This window comes from Myotis brandtii, unplaced genomic scaffold, assembly GCF_000412655.1.
Source record: "Myotis brandtii unplaced genomic scaffold, ASM41265v1 scaffold382, whole genome shotgun sequence".
NCBI lineage: Eukaryota > Metazoa > Chordata > Mammalia > Chiroptera > Vespertilionidae > Myotis > Myotis brandtii.
This window is the reverse complement of record NW_005364671.1, coordinates 2727263-2753403: the sequence shown is the minus strand read 5'-3', so window position 1 is coordinate 2753403 and position 26141 is coordinate 2727263. Positions and strand designations below refer to the sequence as shown.

The following is a 26141-nucleotide window of genomic DNA, read 5'->3' as shown; positions in this document are numbered from 1 at the left end:
TTGTAGAACTATGGGTGATTTAAAAAAAATTTTATAATAATGAGGTGATATTTTGCTTATGGGATATACACATTTCTAAGAATGCTATTCTAATATAAAATGTCTTGTTAAAATGAAGGTTTTAAATGAAGTTCAAAAGATTTTTTTTTTTTGCACCTAATAAAAATCAGCTTTAAATGATGGTAGGACAACCTTTTGTGACTCATATTATTAGGTAAATTGTGCCTAATCTGGCCTGCTGCTGCCTGTTTTTATATGGCCCATGGGCTAAAATAGCTTTCATATTTTAAATGGTTAAAAATAATCAAAAGGAAGAATAATGTTCTGTAACATGTAAAATTATATAGTACTCAAATTTCAGTGTCCATAATAAAATTTTATTGTATTACACTCACACAAAAGCTGGACATTCTAATTCCAAATTTCATAGAAGGATAGATTCATGGGATATTCTAATCAGAAAGAGTTTCTGAACTGATATAGTATGAACTTCTCACTTTACAGAGAAGAACCTGAGAGTGAGAGATGAAATGAAGGGCCTTGGGTCCTAACGAGTTAATAGCAGAGCTGAGACTCTATGCTGAGCGCTGTCCTCTCTTATTCTACTGGCAGACCAGTGGGTTACATGATGACTCACTATTCTCTTCTGCTTCTTCCTGATCCCCATTTTTGGATAACATACATTGAATATTATAGTTACTGTCAGCCATGTGTACCTCACAGTGCTGGTGCATTTAGTCCTCACACTGTCCTGTGACGAAGGCTGTGTTACACCTGACCTATGGAGTTCATTATTCTCCTCCTTCTGCCCTACACACCAGCCATGCTGGCCTTTGTCAGGCTGTCCGGATCTTTGGTGCATCCTGCACTCTGGCTCCCACCTCCTTCAGTCTCCTAAGGCCTTAGCTCTACCCAGTGCCCTCTCACTGCAGAACCTGCAGCCTCCGCTTCTCCACAGCCTCCAAGTCCTGCCCACATGAATCCACATGTGCAGATCCCTCTCCACCTGAGAAAAGAGGCTGTTCCCCCATCCACGTGTCCTCTTTCCTTTCTTTCCCAGCAAAGCTTTTTGAGAGTATTATCTACACTTGAAATCTCTCCTTCAACTTCCCCTGACTCCTGACCCTTCTGCGATCTGCTATCCACCCGCCCCCAACCCACCCCACAATGATTTCTTTGTGGTTTGAATCAATGGACACCTTTTAAATCTTCTGATTTTATATCAGTGACCACTCCCTTCTTCTTTAAACCCGTGCACTAACTGATCTCTCACGTTCAAAGTCATATGTCTACACCAGGAAAGACGGATAAACACCCTATTGTCCCGGCCGTCTTCCGTGGGCCTCTGTGCATTCGTATACGCTGTCCTCCTGGCTTGGACACCCTCCCGTCACCACTGTGCCCCTATTTCACCTGTGTTGTGAATTCCTGTGTATTCTTTAAGATCCAACTGGTATTAAATTATGGTCTTATAAAGGTTTTTGTAAAGATTAAGTGAGTTAATATATGAAAAGTACTCTGCCCCTATTTCACCTGTGTTGTGAATTCCTGTGTATTTTTTAAGATCCAACTGGTATTAAATTATGGTCTTTACTTATAAAGGTTTTTGTAAAGATTAAGTGATTTAATATTTGAAAAGTACTTAGAACAGTAGACACTCAGTAAGTGCTGCTCACTACTGTTAGCACTGTTTCTGCAGCACAATCTGGAGTACCTGGTCCAGCAGAAGCCAGAGTAGTGGGTGGCCCCCACATTCCCACACCTCCCACCCCCCTCCACAGTTAACTAAAAGAAGATAAACATTTGTATTTTACAAGAAAGGGACCTTCTACACCTGGGTCATTATGAGTTGCCCCAATGCTGGCAATAATATCGAGGACTTACTAATGGTAACTACTCAATATATTTGTAAATCAAATGAATGATGAGTGGCAGGACACCAAGAGCAGGTATAGGCCCGAGGAAAGTGCTGCCTGCCTACCTCTGCACTGACCTTGACACTGCTTCAGGCTTTAGGCCTTAGACATCCTTCTTACAAGTGCTGTCTGAGCTCTACAATTCCTTTAACTGTCAGGCATTCACTTCATGACCTTAGGTGAGTCCTTTCTCCTGTGGGGGCCCAGTTATTTATGTGCAGAACAAAGCAATTAGATTAGTTCAGGTGTGGAGAGGAGGTTTTATCTCACGTCAGGTATCAGTGTTTGACCTGCAGCTAGCTAAAGTATCGAGGAGAGAGATTCTGAGACTGAGTCTAGGCTGAGCAGAAAAGAGTTTCATAATGCTTTAGTGATGTCCTGAGAAAAGTGACTGGCGGTCCATGTGAAAAGTATTTTTTTACTCCTAAACTAGACAGTACACTCTACAACCATTTTCTTTCTAGCCATCCTCAAGAATCACCCAGCCTTAATCTGCACATCAATTATGATTATTTTCTCATTGCATGATGTAACTATGCTTTTGCACTTGTACGTTACCCAGTACAAAGACTTACCCAACCAGAAACTTCCCTACTTCTCACAACTTGAGAAGATGAAATCAAGGTCAAAGAGGGCACTTCCATACAGGAAGGAGGAGAACAGCCCAGACTTTGGAGTCAGTGTGCTCAGCACCTACAACCTGGATGATTCTGAAGAAATCACACAACCTGCCTACCCTTTAGCTGCTTCTTCTCCAACATGGGATAATAACATTTACAGGCACAGAATGGTAATTAGGATTTAGAAAAGTGTAAAATAGCACAGTAAGGTACTGTGTGAGGGAGACCCCCAATAATAGGTTCATCTCAACTTCAAAGTGAGTGCAGGGAGCCCTGCCCTATAAATGCCATAGGGATAAAGCTTGTGCCCTATTTTTCTGTTTATACCTAGTTCTTGATGCAAAATAAGTGTTTAAGAAATATTTACTGACTTGATTCATATTAAATCCAATAGAAATGAGATTAGACTATCTTTTAGATTCCTCTCAGTGCCAGGCACAGAACCTGGCACATGATGTGTGCCCATCAATGCCTGAAGAGTATAGTCCTATATGGCCTAATTCCAGGGTTCCATTCATGGAAAAGCATATAATTCCTGGAGGGGTCCTAGCGGCAGGGCCACACAGCCGCTCACTGTTGGCACTGTCCCACCTGCAGAGCTGCCACTCATAGGGGTTACGCTCCAGACCGTCTTCCTCGGGAAAGGAAGTGGCATTGATAAATCCATTATGCTCCTTTTGCATTCATATGGAGGAAAAGATTCTAATTTTCTGCAGTGGCCCCTGAGGACCCTTAGAAACCACATCCTCACCCATCAAGGCCCAGCCCACACAGAGCCCTCTGGGCAGCGTGGAAACTATCGCTCTCCTTTCCCCTCTTGTTAGCTTCCCTTTGAAGTCCCCTCATTGTCCCAGCGACACTGAATGGACCACCGTTTCACATATCTGAGTCATTATCTCATTGTTCCAAACGACATATTTTTGCCACGGGCCCTGTAACTGTTCTCCTTTAGATGGGTACTGAAGAATTTCACGGCCTTAATGAGTACATCAATTATTGCTCATGGAAGAGCCAATGTCTCCTTAAAGGTTATTTGAAGGTTGATTGCTATCTCAGTGCTTATAACCAGCAAATCTATCTCAGCCTTATGAATGCATTTGACCTTTTTATAGGTACAGAGGAAAAATAACAGAACAAAAGTTAATTTAGACCCCTATAATACAACATATTTTTTTTTCTGAAAGAAATGAAAGGGCATTGGAATCGATACCTGCACAATAACACGCGGATGAATGTTGGGCCCCAGTTTTCTCATTTTGCTAACTGGAGACTGGGAATTCTGAATAGTTTTCAATCCTGCATTCTTCGGACACTGTGAAGTCTGCCGTATTGTGTCCACACAATGCCGCTGCACACTCATTATGAGAGTACCAGTGGTCCTGAAAAGGTCAGTTAGTTAGAAATGTCAGCGTTCAATGGAGCCGCACAGACCTGTGCGCGCACGGATCCAATTAGAGCGGCCGGGCACCACCGTTGTACGCCAGAATCCTAATGAGCAAGCAGAGGGAAGAGGGAGGCACGTTTTCCTCTCTTTCTTCTTCTTATCCCAAAGAAATGGAGATTGCTTTTCAACCACCCTACATGGGGTTGTTTAAACTTGACTGAGCACCACTTAGGCTCCAGGCAGGAGGGGAGGGGATCCCAGCTTCTGCAAAGGCAGGGACAGCCAGGTGTTGAAGGAGAGTAATGAACCAGGTGGGAGGAGCACTTCAGATTTAAGGCTGGTGGACTGGGTTGCTCTTCACCAGACTTAGGTTGTTAGCTGACTAAGAGGAAATGGCATTGTTATTAAGCTCGTTTCTAAATAATTTCTAGGTTCCTACTATGTGCCAGGTTTTGTGATTAAACACCGGTCTCTGTCATTTTTGACAAACCTAAACCACTGTACAAACAGGTGTGAGGTGTGCATAAAAATCTGAATGTGTATGTTGACTGATGTTTGCTGAAGTCACCTACACTAGTGCCCCTCTACTTCTAATCCATCACAAGCTGATATTAGGGAAAAGTCCACTGACCATGAACTTGGATGATAATTGTCAAACTGATATTCAGGCTTCCAGATGCTCCTCTCGATCTCTACATTTATCTGGCTGTGCACAGTCAGCACACTGCACAGTCTGTGGACAGCGCAGTGAGCCCCTCTCCCCTTCGCTGGTCCCCACTATTTTGGTCTGACAGTCATACTGGACTCTCTGTCTGGTTCAGTCACTGCATAACCCTTCAAAATGCTTTTTGTTGTCATCGTTCTCTGGCACCATAGCCCCTCTCCTGGTTAGAACACTCTCCCAACAGCCCCTATCAGAAGTTTCTAGGACTAATCAGCCCCAAAACAACAAACAAAACCTTGGGTAATTGTAACAAGCAATCAGGGGGACGATTCTTTCAGGACAAATGAATGAAGGATTTTCCAGGAAAGCATATCGATGGATTTCTGAGCTCAGGAGGCAGTGATGACTGACTTGGTTCTGGGTCCGGCAGCCCATGCCTTCTACAGAGGCCTCTCAGCTGGCCTGGCAGCCTGCCAGATCCCAGGAGAATTCCGGCTCAAGCCAAGTAAAGGCAGGAAGAGTAGATAATAAGAAGTGGTGGGGATGAGTGTCTGCTTTTGTTCTGAACTTTCTGCATCCTGACCTTTGTCTCAGGCCCTCATCCTAACACTCATTTCTGTGGTAAATGGGCCCTTTTCTCATTCAGTTTTTCTTTTACAATCTCTGCAAACTCTGGGTGAATCTGCACCTGAGAAGTCAAAAGTCCATCGGATATTGAGTCAGAAACCCTGGGTTCAAGCTCTGATTTTTCTAACTACAAGCTTTTGTGAACTTAGGCAAATCTTTCCATTTCTCTAAGGTAAAGATGCCACTTCATGGGGTTGTTTTGTTATTTTAAAAAAGTATTGGAGGTAAAATCACCTTGACATTGTAACATACTATATCAAAGCCAGTAACGGTGGCCATTGCTATTGCTGCTGGTGCTCCCTCTAGTGAAGAGAGGGTGGTTAGGATACCTCTCAGCTGAACCTTCAGGGAGGAAAGACAGGTCAAGGAATTTGGAGTAGAAAAGCTGAGAGAGAATCAGGGTGGAGGACTTAGTGGAAACAACATGAGCATGTTCCTGAGATAGCTCTTGTTGTAACTCTAGGGAACAAAGCATGGGCAGAGGCCAGAGCAAGGGAGGGAGGGAGTCATCAGATCGGGTCTCTGAGCCTGTAGGGAAGTGATGTAAGATGCTTCCCAGTGCACCAGCGAAAGCTGGAACTGAGCCCACCTCCCTCACAGACTAATTTCATGGCACTCGATATGGAATAAGCAAGTTTTGTTTCCCCTAAACGCAGCTGAAAACCACCAGTTCTCTTTTCATCATTGCAATTAAAAATTCTAACAAGCCAGTCTCTGTATGATCTTTACCAGAAAAGAAACCTTCTGAAGGACATCCATCCATCCATCCAACCAAGAATGGGACACAGATAAGCTGGGCCGACTCCCTTTAGCCTTTCAGTTCCTGTTAAGAAGTTTATCGGGCTTATAAGCTAATGATTAAGCCATCATCTGGAGGAAAGGGAATTGCACTGCAAGTGCCAAACACAGACCCTAATGGAATTTCATATGCTGGGGCTAGGTTAGTGAGAAAAGTAACAGGTTTCTGTGGTGACCATCCTCAAAGGATTTCCTAACAGCATTTCCAAGGTTCTGATGTGTGCCAGATGCATTATCTCATCTAATGCAATAACCCTATGAGGTCAATGATATTAACCCCATTTTAGGGATGAGAGAGCTAAAGCTGTGAGAGGTTGTATTTTGGTAATACAACCCCAATTATATAAAGAGTAAGAATAAATGGTAGAACTGCGATTTGAACCTGGCCTAGCTGATCTCAAAATTTCTGCTGCACAGTATCTAGAATTTCTTCCTATTTCTTTCTCCTCTCTCTCTCTCTCTCTCTCTCTCTCTCTCTCTCTCTCTCTCCCCCCTCCCTCCCTTATTTTGTTGTTGTTATAGAGACACTTTATTTTTCTCTCCCAGTAGTGCTGAGTAAGCACTGGTAATGGCAAGTCAGTAAATCTTAAGAGAAAATACCCACATTCCTCAAGCCTATCCTCATTCCTCTCCTTGATGATGTTGTAGGTCAGCACATGAAAGATGAGCACCACCCTCTCTGACATGCCTCTGTGTCCTTAGTATCTAGAAAATTCAAGTACATACCTTGCCTCAACTCAGTGGCTGCCAAACACCCATTTACTAAGAATGCAAGGGGCTATGACATAAACTGAAAACTGGGTACTGGGGTACAAAACTTTTTTTCCTAAATGAGAGAGCTTACATGTCTTAGTTCAGTGAGTCAAAACCACTTCTCATATTCATTCATGATCAAGGCAAAGGCCCTTACACTTTAGGGCTGTGTTAGGATAGAAAGGCACAGGTGGACAAATGGAGCTATTTGTTTATGGAAGAAACAGTAGCTAGACAATTCTCAGTACTTTTCTCAGAAAACCCTGCCAATCTTAAAAAGTGGGGCCATTATTCATATATCTTGGGAGTAAGGAGAGTATCCTTGAAGGAGCAAGAAAAGGTAAGTGTGTCTAAAGGAACCAAAGACAGTATAGGTGCTCCTCGGCTTAGACTAGGTTTAAGTCCTGATGAATCCATCATAAGTTGAAAATATCATAAGTCTAAACACATTTAATACATCTAACCTACCAAGCATGATAGCTTAGCCTAGCTTACCTTACATGTGTTCAGATCACACTATCTAAAAACACTGGTAACACAGTACACTATGGAATACCAGTTGTTCACCGTCATGATTATGTTCCTGACTGGGGCTGTTGCTCACTGCCCCTGTCCAACATCATGAGTATCGATCATAAGTCTAAACACATTTAATACATCTAACCTACCAAGCATGATAGCTTAGCCTAGCTTACCTTACATGTGTTCAGATCACACTATCTAAAAACACTGGTAACACAGTACACTATGGAATACCAGTTGTTCACCGTCATGATTATGTTCCTGACTGGGGCTGTTGCTCACTGCCCCTGTCCAACATCATGAGTAAGTATCATACTGCATATCTCTAGCCTAGGAACAGACCAAAATTTAAAATACAGTTTCAACTGAATGTGTACCATTTTCACACCATTGTGAAGACAAAAATTCTTAAGTTGAGCCATCATGAAACAGGGACTCTCTGTATTAATAATCATAATCGTTAGCATTAGCCAGCCTCCAAGATGGCCCTAAATGATTCTCACCTCCTGGTATTCATGCCCATGTATATTCTCCTCCTATGATGAATAGGCTTGTTTGTGTAGCTATATCACAAAAGACATTGTAGCTTCTACCTTGCTCTTTCCTGGATTAGTCACTCTGAAGGAAGTCAGCTGCCATGTTGTGAGGATACTCAAGCAGCCCTACAGAAAAGTCTATGTGGCAAGGAACTGAGGCCTCCTGCCTAAAACTTGCACCAATTTACACCCATGTTAGTAAGTCATCTTGAAAGATGATCTTACAGTCCCACTCAAGCCTTCCAATAACCACAGCCTTGGGTGACATCTTAACTGCAACTCATGGGAGATCCTGAGCTAAAACCATCCAGCTAAGCTGCTACTAGATTCCAGACTCACATAAACTGTGAGATAATAAATATTATTGTTGTTTGAAACTGCTAAGGTTTGGGGTAATTTGTCATGAAGCAATGTAATCACAATAATAAGTTTACTTAAAGTCTACTATGGGTCATGCACTTTACTATGCTAGCTACTTTACATATATCATATCTAATCTTCACAAAATTCTAAAGAGTGTTATTATCATTTTGATATTATAAAGATGGTAAAATGGAAGTAAGGCACAGAAAAGCTTATAGACTTTCCCAAGGTAGAAGAGGTGAGATTTGAACACATAATGTATGTATTATGTACTACAAATCCCTTGCTCTTCCACCTATACTTTGCTGCTAAACACATACACAATAAACAAATAGGTAAATAAATAAAAAAGAATTTAAAGAGCATATGCCTGCTTTTGTGTTCATTTGGAGCAGATTCAGATACTTCTTACAATGAACAATTATATACCAACAAATTGGATAACCTAGAAAAAATAAATTCCTGGAAACATCAACCTATTCCGAATGAATGAGGAAGAAATAGAAAATCTGAACGGACCTGCCCTCAATGCCCGTGTACACTGATGTGGCTCTAGCTTTAACCAGGCAGCCCTCCTTGGGTGCCAGTCCCACCTGGTGCTGAGTCCTGTCAGTGTCCAGAGATCCCAGCTGTGGAGCTCCTGCTAGGCCCAGCTTTTTGGATAGAAGTACTTTTTACATAACAGACCAATGTTTGCTCTGTTCTCAGACCTTATAGTTGTCTTAGCTTGACCACTGAGATAGTCACTGCAAAAATTCATGTGATTTTGGGCTATATCCAGGTAATTCCAGTCCCCAATTTATCCCTCCGTTTCATGTATGATGTTCATAATTTAACGCTCAGCCAATCAGCACAGATTTCCCTGAATACTGATACTTGTTTAAAGATGAGTGACCCAACCACAGAATAAGAAGCAATAGAGATTCTGCTGGGACTTCTGTCAGAGAGTCTCTTGCTTTTTCCTAATGGACTAGAATTTGGGAGGAAGCAAGTTCTGCCATCATAAGACCACACATGGTTTGGGAATGGAGTCAACACTGAGCAAGTTGAGAGGAGAAAAACAGACAGGGTCCCATTACTCCTACATCAAGATGCACAGAAAGGCAGACTTAATTCTGGATTACCTAATTACATGAACCAGTGAATTACCTATTTTTGCTTAATTAATCTAATTTAGGTTGAGATGAAATAATCCTACTTATATAGTTCCTATACCTTAATTTTACCTTTCATGTTTTGAATCCCAGTTCCTCTCTGTCCAGGGCCTGCATTCCATCTGATGGCCAATGTCTTGTCAGCTCCTTCCTGACCTGACCTCCCTCATGCTGGTCAGCTATGGTGATTTTGGGCACCATGCCTTCAAATTCCCCTATTCAGAGCTCAGCCCACCCATCTGGATGTTCCAAAATAGGGCCCTTAATCGCTTCCCATTAACCTCCATACCCAAGTCCTGGGATATGGCATCCTACATACATTCCCAGGAAAATCATCCTAGAAACATACTACTCAGGTTTTCTCCTGGGGACCTTGAGAACAAGCATGTTTCTCCCTCCCTTTATCTGCTTCTCAGATTCTGGGATTTGTTTACATAGACTTAATACATTTTCTGAATCACACCCCATGCTATTGTTTTTCACTACTGACATGAGGTGGATGGAGGTTGGGGAATGGAGATGGGAGTGTAAATTGATACAGTCTTGCTGGAAAATGAGTTGGCAACAAGACACAATAATTCCTTAAAAATATTAATGCTCTTTGGCCCAGTAAATCCACTTTAAAAATATTGAGTATAAAAAAATGTATGCAAAAGAAGTAAAAAGCTTTTTTTTTCACAAATAATTTTATGTTTGAGTTATTTATAAGAGAAAAACATCTGGAAATAACACAAATGCACAACAATAGGACACATATTTTTATAAACCAGGCTACACATAAAAGATGGAAGATACAAGAGCTTCTAAAAATAAGTGTGCCTTTAAAATGCTCATAAAATGCTCATGGATCTCGTAAGTCCATCCCTAGTAATCTATTTTAAGACAATAACCTAAAATGTAGACAAAAAATATACACAAAAGTTGATAAATTATTCATAAGATTGAGAAACTAGAATCAAGTTAAATATCCAAAATTATTGGCATGGGAAGATACTTATGTTGTAATATTAAGTGAAAAATCAGGGTAAAATTTTATATCTATATGATCTAAACTATGTAAAACAAAATTATACATGCATAAAAAAAGCAAAGAAGTAAATGTCTTAAAATTTAAACAGTGATTGCCTCTGGGAGATTACTGATATTTTCATCTTTATAACTTCTCTATGCTTTTCAAAATTTGTACCATGGGCATGTGCAATTTTTTAATAGAGAAAGTTATTATAAAAAGACGGTAAGTTTATAAACTACATAGCAACATGAAGATTGTTTATGAAGTACTGTTAAGTGAAAAAAGGTATCTATAAAACTTACTGTGATTGCAATTATGTAAATATGTTTCTGCATATAGACAAGAACTGAAAAGGAAAATGTATAAATGGAATTAGATTTTGTATTGTGCTAAGGCTGTAGGATTAGGAGGAATTTATTTTTCTTCTCTAAAGATCTCTTTAAAGTTACTTTAATGATGTGTGTGTGTTTTGAACCATTCTCTCCATGTATATCCATTGTTCTGCCAGCTTTCGGGCTATGAAGCCAAGAGTCCTCTGACTTGGCTTCACTCCTGGTTCTGGCCGCTCTGGTCTGGCTCCATGGGCCTGGGTGGCTCCAAAAATGGCCATGAGGCAGGTAATAATAACCAGTTTGGCCTCTCCAATTCCCTTTGTCTCCAGAGGGGCTAAATTTACTTCTTGAGGGACTTTAATTGGAGACAAAGGCTAAAATTGTCATGCAATGGTCAGCAGTCTCAGTCTACTGCCATTTCACATAATTATTATTTTAACAACTCTAAGGAAATTAAAAATAACAATTTAGTGGATATTTTTGATCAGGAACAAATCTAGCTGCAAATTTTTGGAGGTTTCCATGATATCTTAGGATATCAAATGTCTCTTCAGGATGTAACTTAGTGGGTGGAAAAGTCCCGGTGGTCATGCTCTTCCTGATACCCCAGGCTTTCCACCTCCCAGCAAGGGGCAGCGGGGACTCTGTCTGTGGGCCAATGTCACAAATGGGGTCATATTTATATGGAGCAGTGGAAAAGACAAAGGATTTGGAAGCAGACAGATCTAGATTTAAATCCTGACTCTGTCACTTAGTAAGTGTGCATGTAGGCAGTTCACCTAAACATGAAGCACCTTCCTTTCTCATCCACAAGGCAGGAAAGATGATACATATAATGGGATAGCAGGGAGGATTATGTCAGAAATATATGTAAAGCACTTGGCATGTCTTTGGCACCTAGCGTCAGTATTAGATACTTCCCAAGTGCTTACCTTTTAGTCGATGCCATGGAAAAGCTATGACCAGCTGACAAGCATGCCAAGATAATTTAATGTGAGAAAGAACAATCTTTTCAACAAACAGTGCTGGGAAACTGGACAGCTCTATTCAGAAGAGGTAGTTTGTTCTCCTACCTCATGTCACATAAAAAAAATTAACTCATAGGAGTACCTCCTTGTGACCTTGAGTTAGGCAATGTTTTCTTAGCTATGATACCAAAAGTACAAGCAACGTAAGAAAAAAACTGACAAATTGAACTTCATCAATATTAGAAACTTTTTTGCTTCAAAGGGCATCAAGTAAGTGACAAGACAACCCACAGTACAGGAAAAAATATTTTCAGATCATATATCTGATAAAAGACCTTATACCCAGATTATGTATTTGAACACTTTTACATTTCAACAATAAAAAGCTAAAAATAACCTAATTAAAAATGGGTAATGAGAAATAATATGGTTAAATATTTATCCAAAGAAGATATACAAAAGGCCAATCAGCACATGAAAATATGTTCAACATCATTAGTCGTTAAGGAAATGCAAATCAAAACCACAATGAGATACCACTTTATGTACACTAGGATGGTTATGATCAAAAGGCAGACAATTAAAAGTGTCAGAGAGGATGTGGAGAAACTGAAGGCCTTCCAACATTGCTTATGAGAATGTAAAATGGTACAGCTACTTTGGAAAACAGTTTGGCCATTTCTCAAAATGTTTATCCTAATGTTTACCATATGAACAAACAATTCCATTCTTAGCTTTATGCCCAAGAGAATTAAAAACATATGTTCACACAAAAGCTTGTACACAAATGTCTATAGCAGCATTATTCATAATAACCCCCAAATGAAAACAACCAAAATGTCTAATAGGTAAATGAATAAACAAATTATGATATAGCCAGACAATGAAATATTATTCAGGAATAAAAAGGACTAAAGTATTGATAAATGCTATAAAACAGATAAATCTTAAAAACATTCTGCTAAATTAAAAAAAAAGACAGTCATGAAAGACCACATATTGTACAAGTCCAACTATATGAAATATCCAGAATAGGCAAATCCATAGAGATAGAAAGTAGATAGTGATGGTCAGAACATGGGAGAGGCAGAAATGGGGACCGATAGGGGAGGGAATGGGTATAGAATTTATTTTTAGGGTGATGATAATTTCTGAAATTTCTGGTGATGGTTGCATAACACTGCAACTATATTGAAAACTACTAAATGTACTTTAAAGGATGAATTTTATAATGTGAATTATATTTCAATAAAGCTGTTCCTTTAAAAAGCTATTAACAGCACTTTTCACTTGATGGTAGGAACATAAAAATCTTTCTAGAAGTACGATAACGTATATTTATCATTGCCAAATATTCTAGCTCCTTCATTGCAGTGCCCTTCCCTGTGATAAGATTCTGCATCTCGACCTTTGTGAATGTATGAGTAGACTTACGACTTGCTTTGACCCAGGAAATTTGGGCAGAAATGACACCTTCTAAAACTTCTTAAGAGCAGGTGCATGACTCACTAGGGCTCTATTTCCCTCTGTCAAGATAACCCACATGGCAGGGGCCGTCAGTACCCTCCCACAATCCCACATACCTTCCTGCACTTATTATTTCTGCACATGTGCAATTACGTCCAATTGCTGACACCTGCAAATCTCTCTGGAGGGCTTTCTCTGGCTACCGGAACCTGCTACATCCACACATGAAGCAGTCTGGCTGTCTCGGGGATTTAGCACACCCACCACTAACCCCATTCCTTTGCTCTTCAGAGGGGTAATTCTGACATGTATTTTCCACACTGATTCCCATGGTTCCCCAGTTTGCTGAAGTCCTGATGCTGTGGTAGCTTGCTTGCTAACAAATCTTTCTTGGCTTTCTTCTTTTTCCTGTATTACTTACCCACCCCTACCAAGGTCTCTGGGATCACCCCCCAAATAAACTACTTGCACTAAATCTTCTCAAGGTCTGCTTGTTAGGGAACCCAAACTAAGACACCCAGCAATGTTTCAAACAGAAGGTGCTTGGTCAGCCAGGTGCCACAGTGAAGATGATGTAGAGTAGGCTGACGCCAAGCCAGGTGGAACATGTAACTAAAGTGAAAAATAAACCTTTGTTTTCTAAGCCCCTACAATTTTGATGTCATTGTTATTTCAGTGTAACTTAGGCTAGTGAACTATGTATATTTTTTAGTAATTCTCATTCTAGATTTTTTCCCCCAAAAAATAATAATTTGAGATGCACACAAAAATCTTTATATTAAAATGTTCTTTGTGGTATTATTTACAATTAAATAACTGGAGATGATTTACTATCCAACAGGGTGATTAAAGTATAATAGAATGCTTTTTGACTACATAAAATTCCCTTTTAGAACATACAATGGAATACAGACAGTCTCTTCAACAAATGATGTTGGGAAAACTGGACAGAAACATGCAAAAAGATGAAACTAGAGCATCAACTTACACCATACACAAGAATAAACTCAAAATGGATAAAAGACTTAAATGTAAGTGATGAAACAATGAGAATCCTAAAAGAAAACATAGGCAGTAAAATCTCAGTTATCATAGGTGGCAGAATTTTTGCTGATACATCTCCTAGGGCAAGAGAAACAAAGGAAAACATAAACAAATGGGACTACATCAAATTAAAAAGCTTCTGCACATCAAAAGACACCACCATAAAAATGAAAGGGGAACCCAATGCATAGGAGAACATATTTGCCAATGATACATCTGATAAGGGGTTAATCTCCAAAATATATAACGTGCTCATACAACTCAACAAAAGGAAGACAATCTAATAAAAAATGGACAGAGGATCTGAATATAAAGTACTCATACAACTCAACAGAAGGAAGACAAACAATCTAATTAAAAATGGACAGAGGATCTGAGTAGACACTTCTCCAAAAAGAACATACAAATGGCCAAGAAACATGAAAAAATGCTCAAAGTCACTAATCATCGGAGAAATGCAAATTAAAACCACAACGAGATATCACCTCACACCTGTCAGGATGGCTATCATCAATAAACAACACACAACAAGTGCTGGTGAGGATGTGGAGAAAAGGGAACATTAAATCACTGTTGGTGGGAATGCAGACTGATGCAGCCACTATTGAAGAAAACATTACAGAGTTGCCTCAAAAAATTAAAAATGGAACTGCCTTTTGACTCAGTGATCCCACTTCTAGAAATATATCCTAAAAACCCTAAAACACCAATCACAAGGAATATATGTACCTCTATGTTCATAGCATGGAGGCATAGAACAGACTGACATACCTCCATATAGGGGTGGGGGTAGGAGGAGAGATAAACCAAAGAATTTATATATTTATATACATAGCCCAGGGACATGGACCATGGGGTGGTAAAGACCTGGGGGTAGGGTGGGTAGGGGCTGGTTGTAGAGGGGTAAAGGGGGAGGGAAAATGGAAGACATCTGTAATACTGTCAACAATAAAAAAATTCGCTCTTGAAGAATATTTGATGACGTTGAAAAATGTTCACACTATATTCCAAAAACCCAGTTTATATAGTATCATTCTAACTTTATTTTGAAAATTATATATATATATATATGTATATACATGTGCAGAAAATAACAGTTTCTCTTCTCAGTTTGGTGGTTAGGGTTTTACTTGGATTGAAAATAATACTTCCTCATACTGCCTTTCTTCCTTGATTAGGTTATAAGGAGAATAAAATTTCCAAAAAGTAAGGAAGAAACTATAGTTGGACTTCTGGGTCAAATGGCTACATAAGTTCTTGCTTCAATAAGCTGATGCATTTCCATCAAATAGTAATATTGAATAACATATCAAAAGAAATGAAATACCTAGTTGGGCTCCATTGTGAGAGAGATATCTGCATGAAGCTAAATGCACAGAAGTGTGAAAGGATGAACGATCCTGAGGCCACTAGCTTGCTAAGATCTGGATGTAGGATCAGGCAGTAGCAGCTGAAAGCTTGCTTTCTCCCATATCCTATGGAATAATAGAGAATAAATAAAAGTGCTCATGTGACTCATGTGACACAAAACTTGACAATTCTTAGAAGTAAATACAGGAGAATATAGGTTTCTAGGGAGGGAAGTATTTCTTAAATAAGCCACAAAAACAGACTCATAAAGCAAGAGATTGATACATTTTGCTACATTAAATTAGAAACCTTCCATATATCAAACTGTATCATAAATCAAGTGAAAAATACAAGCCACAGTCTGGGAGAGGATATTGGCAATGCATATAAATGACAAAATAGTATTGTTGTTCAGAATGATAAGGAACTACAAATAAATAAAAATTTAAAAAAAACAATAAAAATTATGAAAAGTCATTTCACAGAAGAATAAATCAACATGGACAATAAATGTATGAAAAGATACTCACCCCCACCAGTGATCAGGGAAACACATATTATCAAAGCAACGGGGTACCATTTCACATTTTTTATGATGACTAGTAAAAATGTATAAGTCCCACAATTCCATGTTTGGGAGTCAGGGAAATGGAAACTCTTATACTTTGCTGTTGGAAGTGTAGTGTAACTTTGTTGAACTATGTTAGAAAACAGTTGGCCTTTATGTAGTAAACTAGAGGCTACTCACCCTCTCACAATCCGGGACTTGAACCAGACCCCGGAGGCACTGGCGTATTGAGAGGCCTCCATCGCGGCCCTGCCCCCACTGCGGACCCCCTGCTGTTCAGTCGTGACGGCCCCTAGTGCTTTATATATTAGGATATATAAAAAGGATATATATTTGAAAATGCATATACTCCGTAATTCCTCTCCTAGCTATATGACCTAGAGAAATTCTCATACTTATGCATAAATGGAGATGCACAAAAATGCTTAGTAGCAAAACAACTGGAAATATTCCAAATTATGATCAATAAAATGGATAAGTAAATTGTGATCTAATCATTTGTAGAATACCATATAGCAGTTAAAATGAATGAAGCAGAGCTATATGTATCTATATGAATGAGTCTCTATAATATAATAAAGAGCAGAGGAAAATTCACAGAGTAACTCTATAATGTGACACCATTTGAAGGAATCTGTAAAAGAACACCAGTTATATAATTGGATACATAAGTATGAAGAAACATTGAACTCATTACAGTGGTTAACTATAGGGTGAGGGAGAGAGATGGGGTCAGGTATTCATAGAGAAAAGTCTCAACCAGATTTACACATTTTTAAAAATAGGAGACCCACTGGCATAAAAGGCACAATGTTGATATGATAAAGCCAAGGTGTTGGGGGAGAGGGGAAGTAAATGGCTGTTCATTATATCTCCACTCTTTTCTGTATATATGAAATTATTCACAATAGAGAAAATAAGAGTATAAAGAAGATAACACAGTTTGAAAAGGCTCCCAAACCCCCACCAGCAGTTTCAAAGACTCGGTCTATGAGGAATGGCAGCATCAGACTGCAGTTCTGTGTTGAGGAGGGACTAGGAGGAGTACAGACAAGCCAGGACCTCCCACTGCAGTCCCAGAGGTAGGAGGCCCACTGCAGGCTGCTGCAGCTTCTGGTGGGGGAGGCGGGGGATGACTTTAACAGTCAGAGACAGCTAATAACAACAGAGGAAAGTGCTTCTTGCATGGACTAGAGTTGTCCAGATAATACAAGGTCTAATGGCACTTCCTAAGCTTTCCGAGTCATGGCGCACACGGATCCTATTTGTCTGGCACGCTGGAGTAAGCCTACCTACCACTCTGGGGATCCAGCTCCTCAGGTCCTACTGGTGCCTAAGAGAGCTGAGTGGAACAATGTGTCCAGGTGTATATCCCATAACATCACACAAGTCTAGCCTACTTACAGTAGACCAGTGTGCCATAACACACATCTTTTCTCATCTAAAAGTAGAGTAAATTATAGACTGTTCTAAATCAGCAGCACTTAGCATTTTGTAAGTCCATAGATGCCCCAAAGCAGTGCACTGGGAGTCATGCTATTGCTTGAATCTGTGCACTAGCAGCTGGGAAGAGCTGGAGCTAGCGCAAAAGAAATGCAGTTAACAGGGCCTGAAACTTTTCTTGTAAAGCAACTGCGGACAGGTCAAGAACCCTCTACAGTTCATACTTTGGCACCATTACAGGGTGTGGCCCAATAAGACTAGGAGGTGAACGCAGGTGACCTGGGTCGGCACATGTGGAGCAGGATAAGACAGAGAGAACCAAACAGGATGGAACAAAGGTAGTCCCTCACCAGCAGCTCAGTGGGAGAAACTGGAAGGTCACACTATTGACTGAGCCACTCTATGTATATTAGCTTATGATTTTGAATTTATGTTAAACATAGCTCATTCTATGGATAGATTAAACATTATTCAAATGCATTCATCTTTGTTCTAAAGTCCCAAGTTCAAAAAGCTCTCTCTGGTGGAAATGCAGCAAGGTCTCCTGAACTGGGTGGACCCAGCTTACATTTGCTGTCACTATCATAGATGTCAGTTACAGAGACCAGAGGAAGGAGAGCCTTTGTGCTGGGATGGAGCCTGCAGAGGGCACTTTCTCAGTCTCCTTGGAGGAGAGCCAACTGCATAACAAGCTTGATGGAAGGCAGGGATGCCATGGAACAGGACTACTGGTTACTGAAATACTGACATATCTCCATATTTATTGGCAATTAGCCACCCAGAGCCCGCTAACCCTGCCATACAACCAACCACTCTGCAACACTGGCCCCTCTCCCAGGACCCCATCTCCCCACAGACCAGTAAACCAAGTGTAAAGTCTAACACAGCAGGGGGTCACCAGGCTGTTAAATATTTTGATTATCACCAATGAATGAAGATGAATCACCACAGCTACTCTTGAATGCTCCTTCACCCTGCTGGCACCATCACTTCCTTGGATCCCAAGAGAGAACAGCATCTCTTGTTGGCCAGTTGCCTCTCAAACTAAACTAAAATCCCTTTCTGGCAAAACTAAATAGCTCTATCTCTCTCTAGGCTACATGCCAGGATTAGGGGGAAGAAAGGGCCTTTTACTGCCATGGCCACAGCTGTATTGGAGACCTCGACCTTTCCTTACGAAGGTACGAGAAAAGTCATCCTGACCCTCAGCACAGACCAAAGCTGGTCACTTTCCCAGATTAATCCTTCTTCATGAGCCATCCTCCTTCCATCCCATGCCACCTACAGGCAGTCCCCATGGCTTTAAAACTTATTTCTCAGGAGGCCAGAACACTGTTTTGACACTTGAGTTCATTGAGTGATTTGAGAACCTGACCCTGGAATATGCAGCCACATCCGAGCATTAGCCTGGCCATCAGCAGAGTCAAGAGGAGGCAGCAAGAGCTGGGAGGGAGAAAAGGCGCAGCCTGTGGGACAGAAGGTCAGGGGAGAAGGGGTGTCCACGGCACGAAAGAATTTTGCTGTCCACTCGGGGAATCAGAGGAGGCAGGCAGGAGCTGCATTTGGATAGACAATCGGACAGCACTCTGGGAGATAAGGGAAAAGCCGAAGCACAATGGCCACATCTACTCACCGGGGTTGGTTATTGTTAGGAGATCAAGCTGCCGCTGTTGCTGCAAAAGAAAACACATTGTGAGAGCCCTGATTTGAGCCAGAGACCGACTTGTGCTTAGCAGGTCAACAGGGTACATTGTAGATAAATTGGTGCTCACTCATGATTCTGCAGAGACAAAGGGAACGGGCGGCTTTCTGCTTGTCCTTGGATGGTCAGAGCTAAGTGGGTCTTTGAGGTCTTCCAGTCAAACCTGTATTGTGCTTCGGGAAAAGCCACGGGCTCATTTGCCTTTGCTCACACCTGCTACACTGGGTAAGTGGCTGACATCTTGGCGATTTTCTTTGTCTTGGGTCCTTACATCACTGTTAGTCTCCTGATACGCCTTTCTAACCAAGATATTCCTGGGCTACTTTACTTGAATTTGCTCAGCAATGCTATGACAATTCCAATTACTGATGATCCAACTATTTCTTCTCTAACTGAATCCTCATCTCTTTGTACCACACAACATTCAAAGAAAGTAGTATTTGTTGGGCACACTAAGCCAGATGGATGAGACTATATATGTTCGGAGGCAACTAGCCGGGGGTACCCCAAGGGTTGAGGTGATTAACGTTTAGGGAGGGTTGCCCCTATCACAGCATACTTGTAGGGAAACTGTTCTGGGTTGGGTGTCATAGGAACCCGAGGATGGAAAAGTGGGTACTGTGGTCGGGCGTGGGGCAATGGTGAGCAACTCTCTTAAAGACTTAAGTCCCAGTCTACCTCTTTCTTTTTCCTACATTTGATTTTACATAAATAGTACTAAAAATATGCATTTTTTTTCCTTAAAAGGGGCCCAAAAAGCTCCAATTTGAGAACCATTGCTACAGGCTCCCCATTGCAAAAGATTCTGATTATCTGGTATTTCACCTAATGGATTCTTTGCCATATTTCACCTTACCTGCATTTCCCTCTTTATCTCATCTCTCTCCAAGAATGGCATCCTGAAATTCTGCATAAGCAGAAGGGGAAGGCAGCAACAGTTTTTGAGTCCCAACTGTAAGTCAGGCACAGTACCAGATACTTTGATATATCATTTCCTTTTATACTCTTAGCAATCCTACAGAATTGGTATTGTACAGAGGAGGGACATGAGGTTCAGAGAGGAGAAATGATCTGTCAAAGACCACATCTTCATTAAATGGCAGGGCCAGAATTCAGTTAGTCTAATCCTGGCTTGAAAGACCAAAATAGGACAATGCACATAAATGACTATGACGATGCCAGGCATTTCATAGGTGCTCAATAAAAAGACATGTTTAGTTTCGATGCTGTTATTATTATATGCCATGGGACCCTTGGTTTATATAAGCTACCTCTTTCCTTTTCATTGAATTATGGAGGCTCAGAACGCAACGGTCATTGAGTCTGACCTGTTATCAAAACAGGAATCCCCTCCGTAATGTCCCTACTAGTTGTACAAACTGCTTCTGTTTCAGCCCTTTTCTTGATGGGGAACTCACTAGCTCTACTTTGAGCTGAGTTGAAACCTGCTTTCTTATAACATCATTACTTTCCAGCTGCCTCACCCCATGACAACAGTTTGGACAGACCTGTGTTTCTTCTCTGCAGAAGAAGACCTGTGTTTCTTCTCTGCAGGCTAATTATTCCCAATTCCTTTGTCCTTTCCTCACAAGACCTGGCCTCCAGTCTCCTCGCTCTTGTGGTCACCCTCCTCTTCCATTTAACTTTGACCTGTCCAAGTCAGAACTTCTTCAAGACCTCTCCACCCCTGCTTCTGTGACTTCTCAGCCTAAACGCAGGTCTGTGTCCTTGTGTGGCCTTCTTAGTTGCACATCCCTATTTCCTGCCAGCTTATAGCTCCTTCCAGTTGACATTTCCAAGCAAACAAAGCAATTCCAAGGTGCCATAGGCCCACATTGTGAGCATATATCTTCATGCTGAAATAAACACGCCCATTGGCTAGAAGGAACGCCAGAGCCAGACCGCTTCCTCCCCAAACACAGAATTAGGCCAGCAGTACAAGTTGCCTTTGCTGAGGCCAGCTGTGTGGCCGGGCACTTTCCTCATGCACGCGGAAAGCACACAACGTGTCCTCCTATTTTTCCACAGCTTGACTTTATGACTGCTGTTGGCGATGAAGATCTATTTATCTGAAAAGTGTCTATTTCCCAATTCAGAGCTATCTCTGAAGGGTGACTCTGTGTCCAGGGTCCAGCAGGGAAAAATGGAAGAACACCTGGCAGGAGGCAGACATACCTGGACATACCTCTGTGTGGCTTTGGATAACTTGCTCTATGCCTCTGGCCTCAAACTCTGAGATGAGTGAGGGAGACTGGGATACCTTCCCTGACTCCAGTCAAAGGCAACCAGACACTGTGCTTGTGGGCTCCCCCTTCTGGTGCAGAGATTCCCTGAGAATCCCTGTAGCCAGGACATGAGGGGCTCAGAGGACAGTCAGACTTTAAAAGGGGCCACATTTTAAGCTTTCTTTTATGTTTCAATTTTTATGCGTGTCTTCCTCACTAGTCGAGGGGCATCTTGAGGCTCTGGAACATCTATTGTACAGTCCATAGGGGAGCCCTCAGTAAACATTTACTTAAACTCAACTAAGCCATTCCTGAAATCCACTTTATCCTCTCAAACCCCCACGCCTTTGCTCAGGCTGGCTCCCAGCCCAGCTTAATCTCTCACCATCTTTGTGGAGATCCCTCTTACTTCTCAAGACCTCCAGGAGGTCGTCTCTGCACACCAAACCGAACCCTCTTTTCTCCCTTCCTCGGAGCAGAATGAGCATTTTGCTTTGTTCTTCCAATGCATCTTTTAAAACATACCTTTTGTAGCATGCTCTATCTTAATTGACTGCTTCCTTCTGTTTCTCACAAGGTCCTTACTCAAAGACAAGACTATGTCCTTTCATCTGAATGTCTCCTGTGCCAGCACAAAGCCTGGAGGAATGTTTGATTTCTAATTCAAATGACTTGACTACTCCTGTTAGGCAGGAATTAATGAGCATGGAAAGCAAACAAGCTCCTTCCTCTCCAGGACTTTCTCTCTGCTGTAACTTTGGGGGGTCTTTCCTTTATAATTTTGCTCTCACCGTCTCTGCAGCTAGCAGTGCTGCCTATCCACCTCCTCTGGGAGATCTTCTTCTTTGACTCCCTCCATCCACAGGATTGCTGTCTCTTCTTGACCCCCACAGCTCCTCCTACTGTCTGTGCCACCTGTCCTGTAGTGATGAATTAGGTCTGGTCACAAGCCCATTTAACCTAGTTCCCTGACATATGTGTGCACCACCTAGTGGCTCAAGCAGATAAGTGTAGGCTATTGTTTTAACCCGTACCTCTTATTAGTTAGATGGAATTGAAAAATCTGCATGCTATATATGCAAAAGAAAAAGTGTATGTTTGAGAACCACTGTGTAATAATTTTTACCTAAAAAACTGAGATATCCAAGTAATTCCTTTACAGTTCTTAAAAAAATAAAAGGAATCAAATGAACGGGAAAATTTCCTAGTCTACCTAGTATAATCATTTGAGATTGCCAATGGAAACTCTATGGCATTTGTAAAAATAGGGCACATGATTTGTGGAATTTTATCAATAATGTACAATCAGTTTTATATAGAGGGAGCATATTAGATGTAAATAATTACCAAATTGTTATAATTAGTTACCAACGGAGAGATAAGGGTCTTTTATATGGAGATACAGTATCAAACTGCCTAGAGGTAAAATATGCGATGTAAGATGGAGGAGATGAAGTCGATGATCTAGGAGGTTTGGTGGCTGATAGGGCCTGAGGGGTGGGGGTGGGGGAATGAGAGCTTAGCAGGTGAACCACTAGGTAACCAAAAGCTACAGTACAAGGAAGGCAGGGCCTTCACATGTGTTGTAGCGTGTGTACACGTGGTATGTGTTTTGAGGAGTGGGGCATTTCTCTTCAAGTGAAGGAACTCCACACCTAGACAGAAATGTGTCCACGTGTGCCAATATGGTATTTCATAGAGTCTTGGAGGAGGGTGGGTATGCCAGAGTGGGTTAGTTAGGTGTTGATGTGTGACCTCCTGGCTGTGTATGAGCCCTGCACCCAGCCTTCCCTAGTAGGAGTGGCGCCCCATGGACATTATGAAGAAACCCATTTCTGTGCTTGAGCACCATAGGATGAATGCTCCATCATGACTCCATAAAGGCCATAGAGGGTTGGGTGTTTCAAAGCCAATAGGAGCAATCTCTTAATTTGATGCCAGCTGGGAAGGCCAGAGCATCTACAGTGGATGCTCGAGGAACTGTCTGCCAGCATCCTTGCTCCAAGAGTCATTCATATTCCCCCATGCATCCAGTGGAAGCTCTTTCATTAATATAATGTCACTGACCTCTGGCCCGAGAATGAAAGTCCTGAAAGGTGAGCCAATTAGAAACCTCATCCACGAATTTCAGATTTTTTATGGGTTCAATTTATTCTCAATGAAAACTATGATTATTGTCCTAAGTTAAATAACCTATCTTTAAATATTTTATAATTATGAAAACAAATATGCTTATTTTTGTCATTTTCCAAATTTTTAGAAAATTCAGTAAGTGAAATTTAATAAAATCCCACTAATAGAAGAGAACCATAGTTAGCATTTTGGTGTATTTTCTTGTCATCTTTCTTGCTTGTGTATATTTAATGAGATCATAGTTATATATAAAAAATGAAGTACGTTTTAATCGTATGCAATATTATGTTTTTGTGTGTTTTTTTTTTTGGTCCCAGGCCACGTCTTTGTTTTGAAGTATAAGGGTGTAAGTCACATTTATTTACTGTCATAACTGATATGTTTGCTCTCACTGCTGTGATTTTGTTTCTAGTCCCTTTTTTCAAGGAAGGTAGCATTAATCAGCAAGACATCAGGAGGGTACCACTTGGCTCTTTCATCACAAGGAGGCAGTTTGAAAGGCCCAGCTACTGCAGCCTAGTGATGTAGACAAAGGCATGTGAATCTGGGGAAACCTCTTCTTAGAAGATACTCTTCTTCATCCATGAATCCCTCTGACTGCAGTTACAGAAAGCATTTTGTAGAAAGAGCTTCAGACTCAAAATCAGAAAGATGAAGGGGTGACTCCTGGTTCTGTCATCTCTGAGCTGTGTCATCGTAGGCATGTTGCCTAGGATACCTGGCAATTAGGGAGCCCATCCATAAGAGGAGTGCAGACCAACTCCAGGAGCCTCACAGGAAAGAGCAGCTGAGAGAAAGGGTAAGAACTGTTCTGAACAGCGGTCCCCAGACAAAGTGGGAGCACACTGGTTGAGAGCTGGGATTCCTGAGTGCAGGCTTCCGCTCCACCCTGCCTCTGGCTGAGACTTTGGGCTTCTCACCACCTGGCATTTAGCATTTCACAGCAGCATCTTAACTGGTCTCCCTGCTTCTACTCCTGCCTCCTCCAGTTCATCCACATCACAGCTGGAGTAAGATTTCTAGAATGCACATCTAAAAACTCTCCAGGGCTTCTACAGAACCAAGTCTGAATCTTCGCTACTTTAAGGACCTCCGCGACCGCCTCCTATCTCCTGTTCTCTGACTCCAAGCTCTAGCCATGCCCGTCCACTTCCTGTTCCCATGTTGCTGTGCTCTCACCTCCAGGCCTTTGCACACACTGTTCCCTCTTCTGGGCACAACGATGCTGCCACCAACCTACTTCACCAGGCTTGTTATTCAGCTATCAACTCACATGCCACCTCTTCCGTAAAGTCTTTCTTGGTCTGCCAGGGCTGGGCTGGATCTTGTCCTGACCCCCTGACCATCCCATCAGAGCACCATCACATTGCAGTTCCCTGGCCTGTTTACTCCCCACCCTCTCCTCTGGCTTTGTGAGCTCCCTGAGGGCAGAGGCTGTGCCATCATTGCTTCCTCAAGGACTGGCCCGATGCCTGATCAATACCTGGTATTCAATGAAGATCTGCTTATCACCTGTTAGCAAGGTGACAACTAGACTGAACTGGTCATGGGAAGAGGTCTTTAGTATAACTCCCCCTCCCAAGACACACACACACACACACACACACACACACACACCATAATTTTTCATAAAACCCTTTCTGTTTCTGCCTGGGGACCTAAGGATTGGGCCACAGAGAATTTGGCTTTGGCCTTCTTCATCTGGATGGGTAATTGGGAGGCTATGGTTAAAAATGGACTTTTCATTTTGGTCACGAACTGCATCGCAATTACTGCTCAGAATAAGAAAGAGACACGGTGTTCCGGGAGCTTCGGGGCTGTTTGATGTGTTGGGTTCTGCGTGGTGGAAGAGAATAGTCACTGATTACGTGTTCTGTTTTGCTTTCTGCGCTGCATGCAGGATTGCTATTTGGGGAAAAGTCAGCCTTTCATGGCACAGAGTGGAGACGATTTAAACAGGAGCACCCGTCATCTCTGTGCCTTCTCCTGTCCCTGTGGAAGCCTGAGGATCAGCACCCTCCGGAACAGGGGTCACAGGGGCTCAGCCCCTTACTTTTCCTGCACTTCCCCCCCCTCCCCCAGCCATTCTCATTCTCTCCACATCTAGGGATCTCATGCGCTGCCCTACCCCAAGCATAGCTGGTTCCTTAGGGTGCTGGCCGCCTCTAAACTCACTGCTTCTGATCTCTCACTCCCCTCTAGCCTCCTCACTGGCTGCAGGAGTGCTCATTCTAAAATTAAATTCACTTCTTTCTTTAGAATAATTTACCGATCCCCGTTGCATTTCTGATAAAGACTCGAATTCTTAGCTTGATATTCCAGGAGGGTGTGATATTCCACGAGTTTTATGCGCTATTTAATAAAGCAGTTTGTATATATTAAAATAACCTCGTATTTAGAAAATAAACAAGTGACCTTTATTTTCAGAACCAAACCTTCACCAGTTAAGGTGGCCTGACACTTCAGTCAGCACCACAGGCAGACGACGGACCCTCTCCTGGCAGTGGGGAGCAGCGGGGAGGAGCAGGGGCAGCTGCCACCTCTGTGAGGACCAGAGTAG

At 41.7% G+C, this 26141-nt stretch overlaps 1 protein-coding gene across 2 annotated transcripts in view; it reads right to left on the bottom strand.

The window, feature by feature from the left end:
- BEND5 (BEN domain containing 5) overlaps positions 1–26141 on the bottom strand; it is a 1007185-nt gene that overhangs the window by 278510 nt on the left and 702534 nt on the right. For both annotated transcript variants that reach the window (XM_005872514.2, XM_005872513.2), the window contains exon 6: positions 19155–19194. In XM_005872514.2, coding sequence (XP_005872576.1) covers positions 19155–19194 — 40 coding nt within the window. The remainder of the gene's footprint in view (positions 1–19154; positions 19195–26141) is intronic.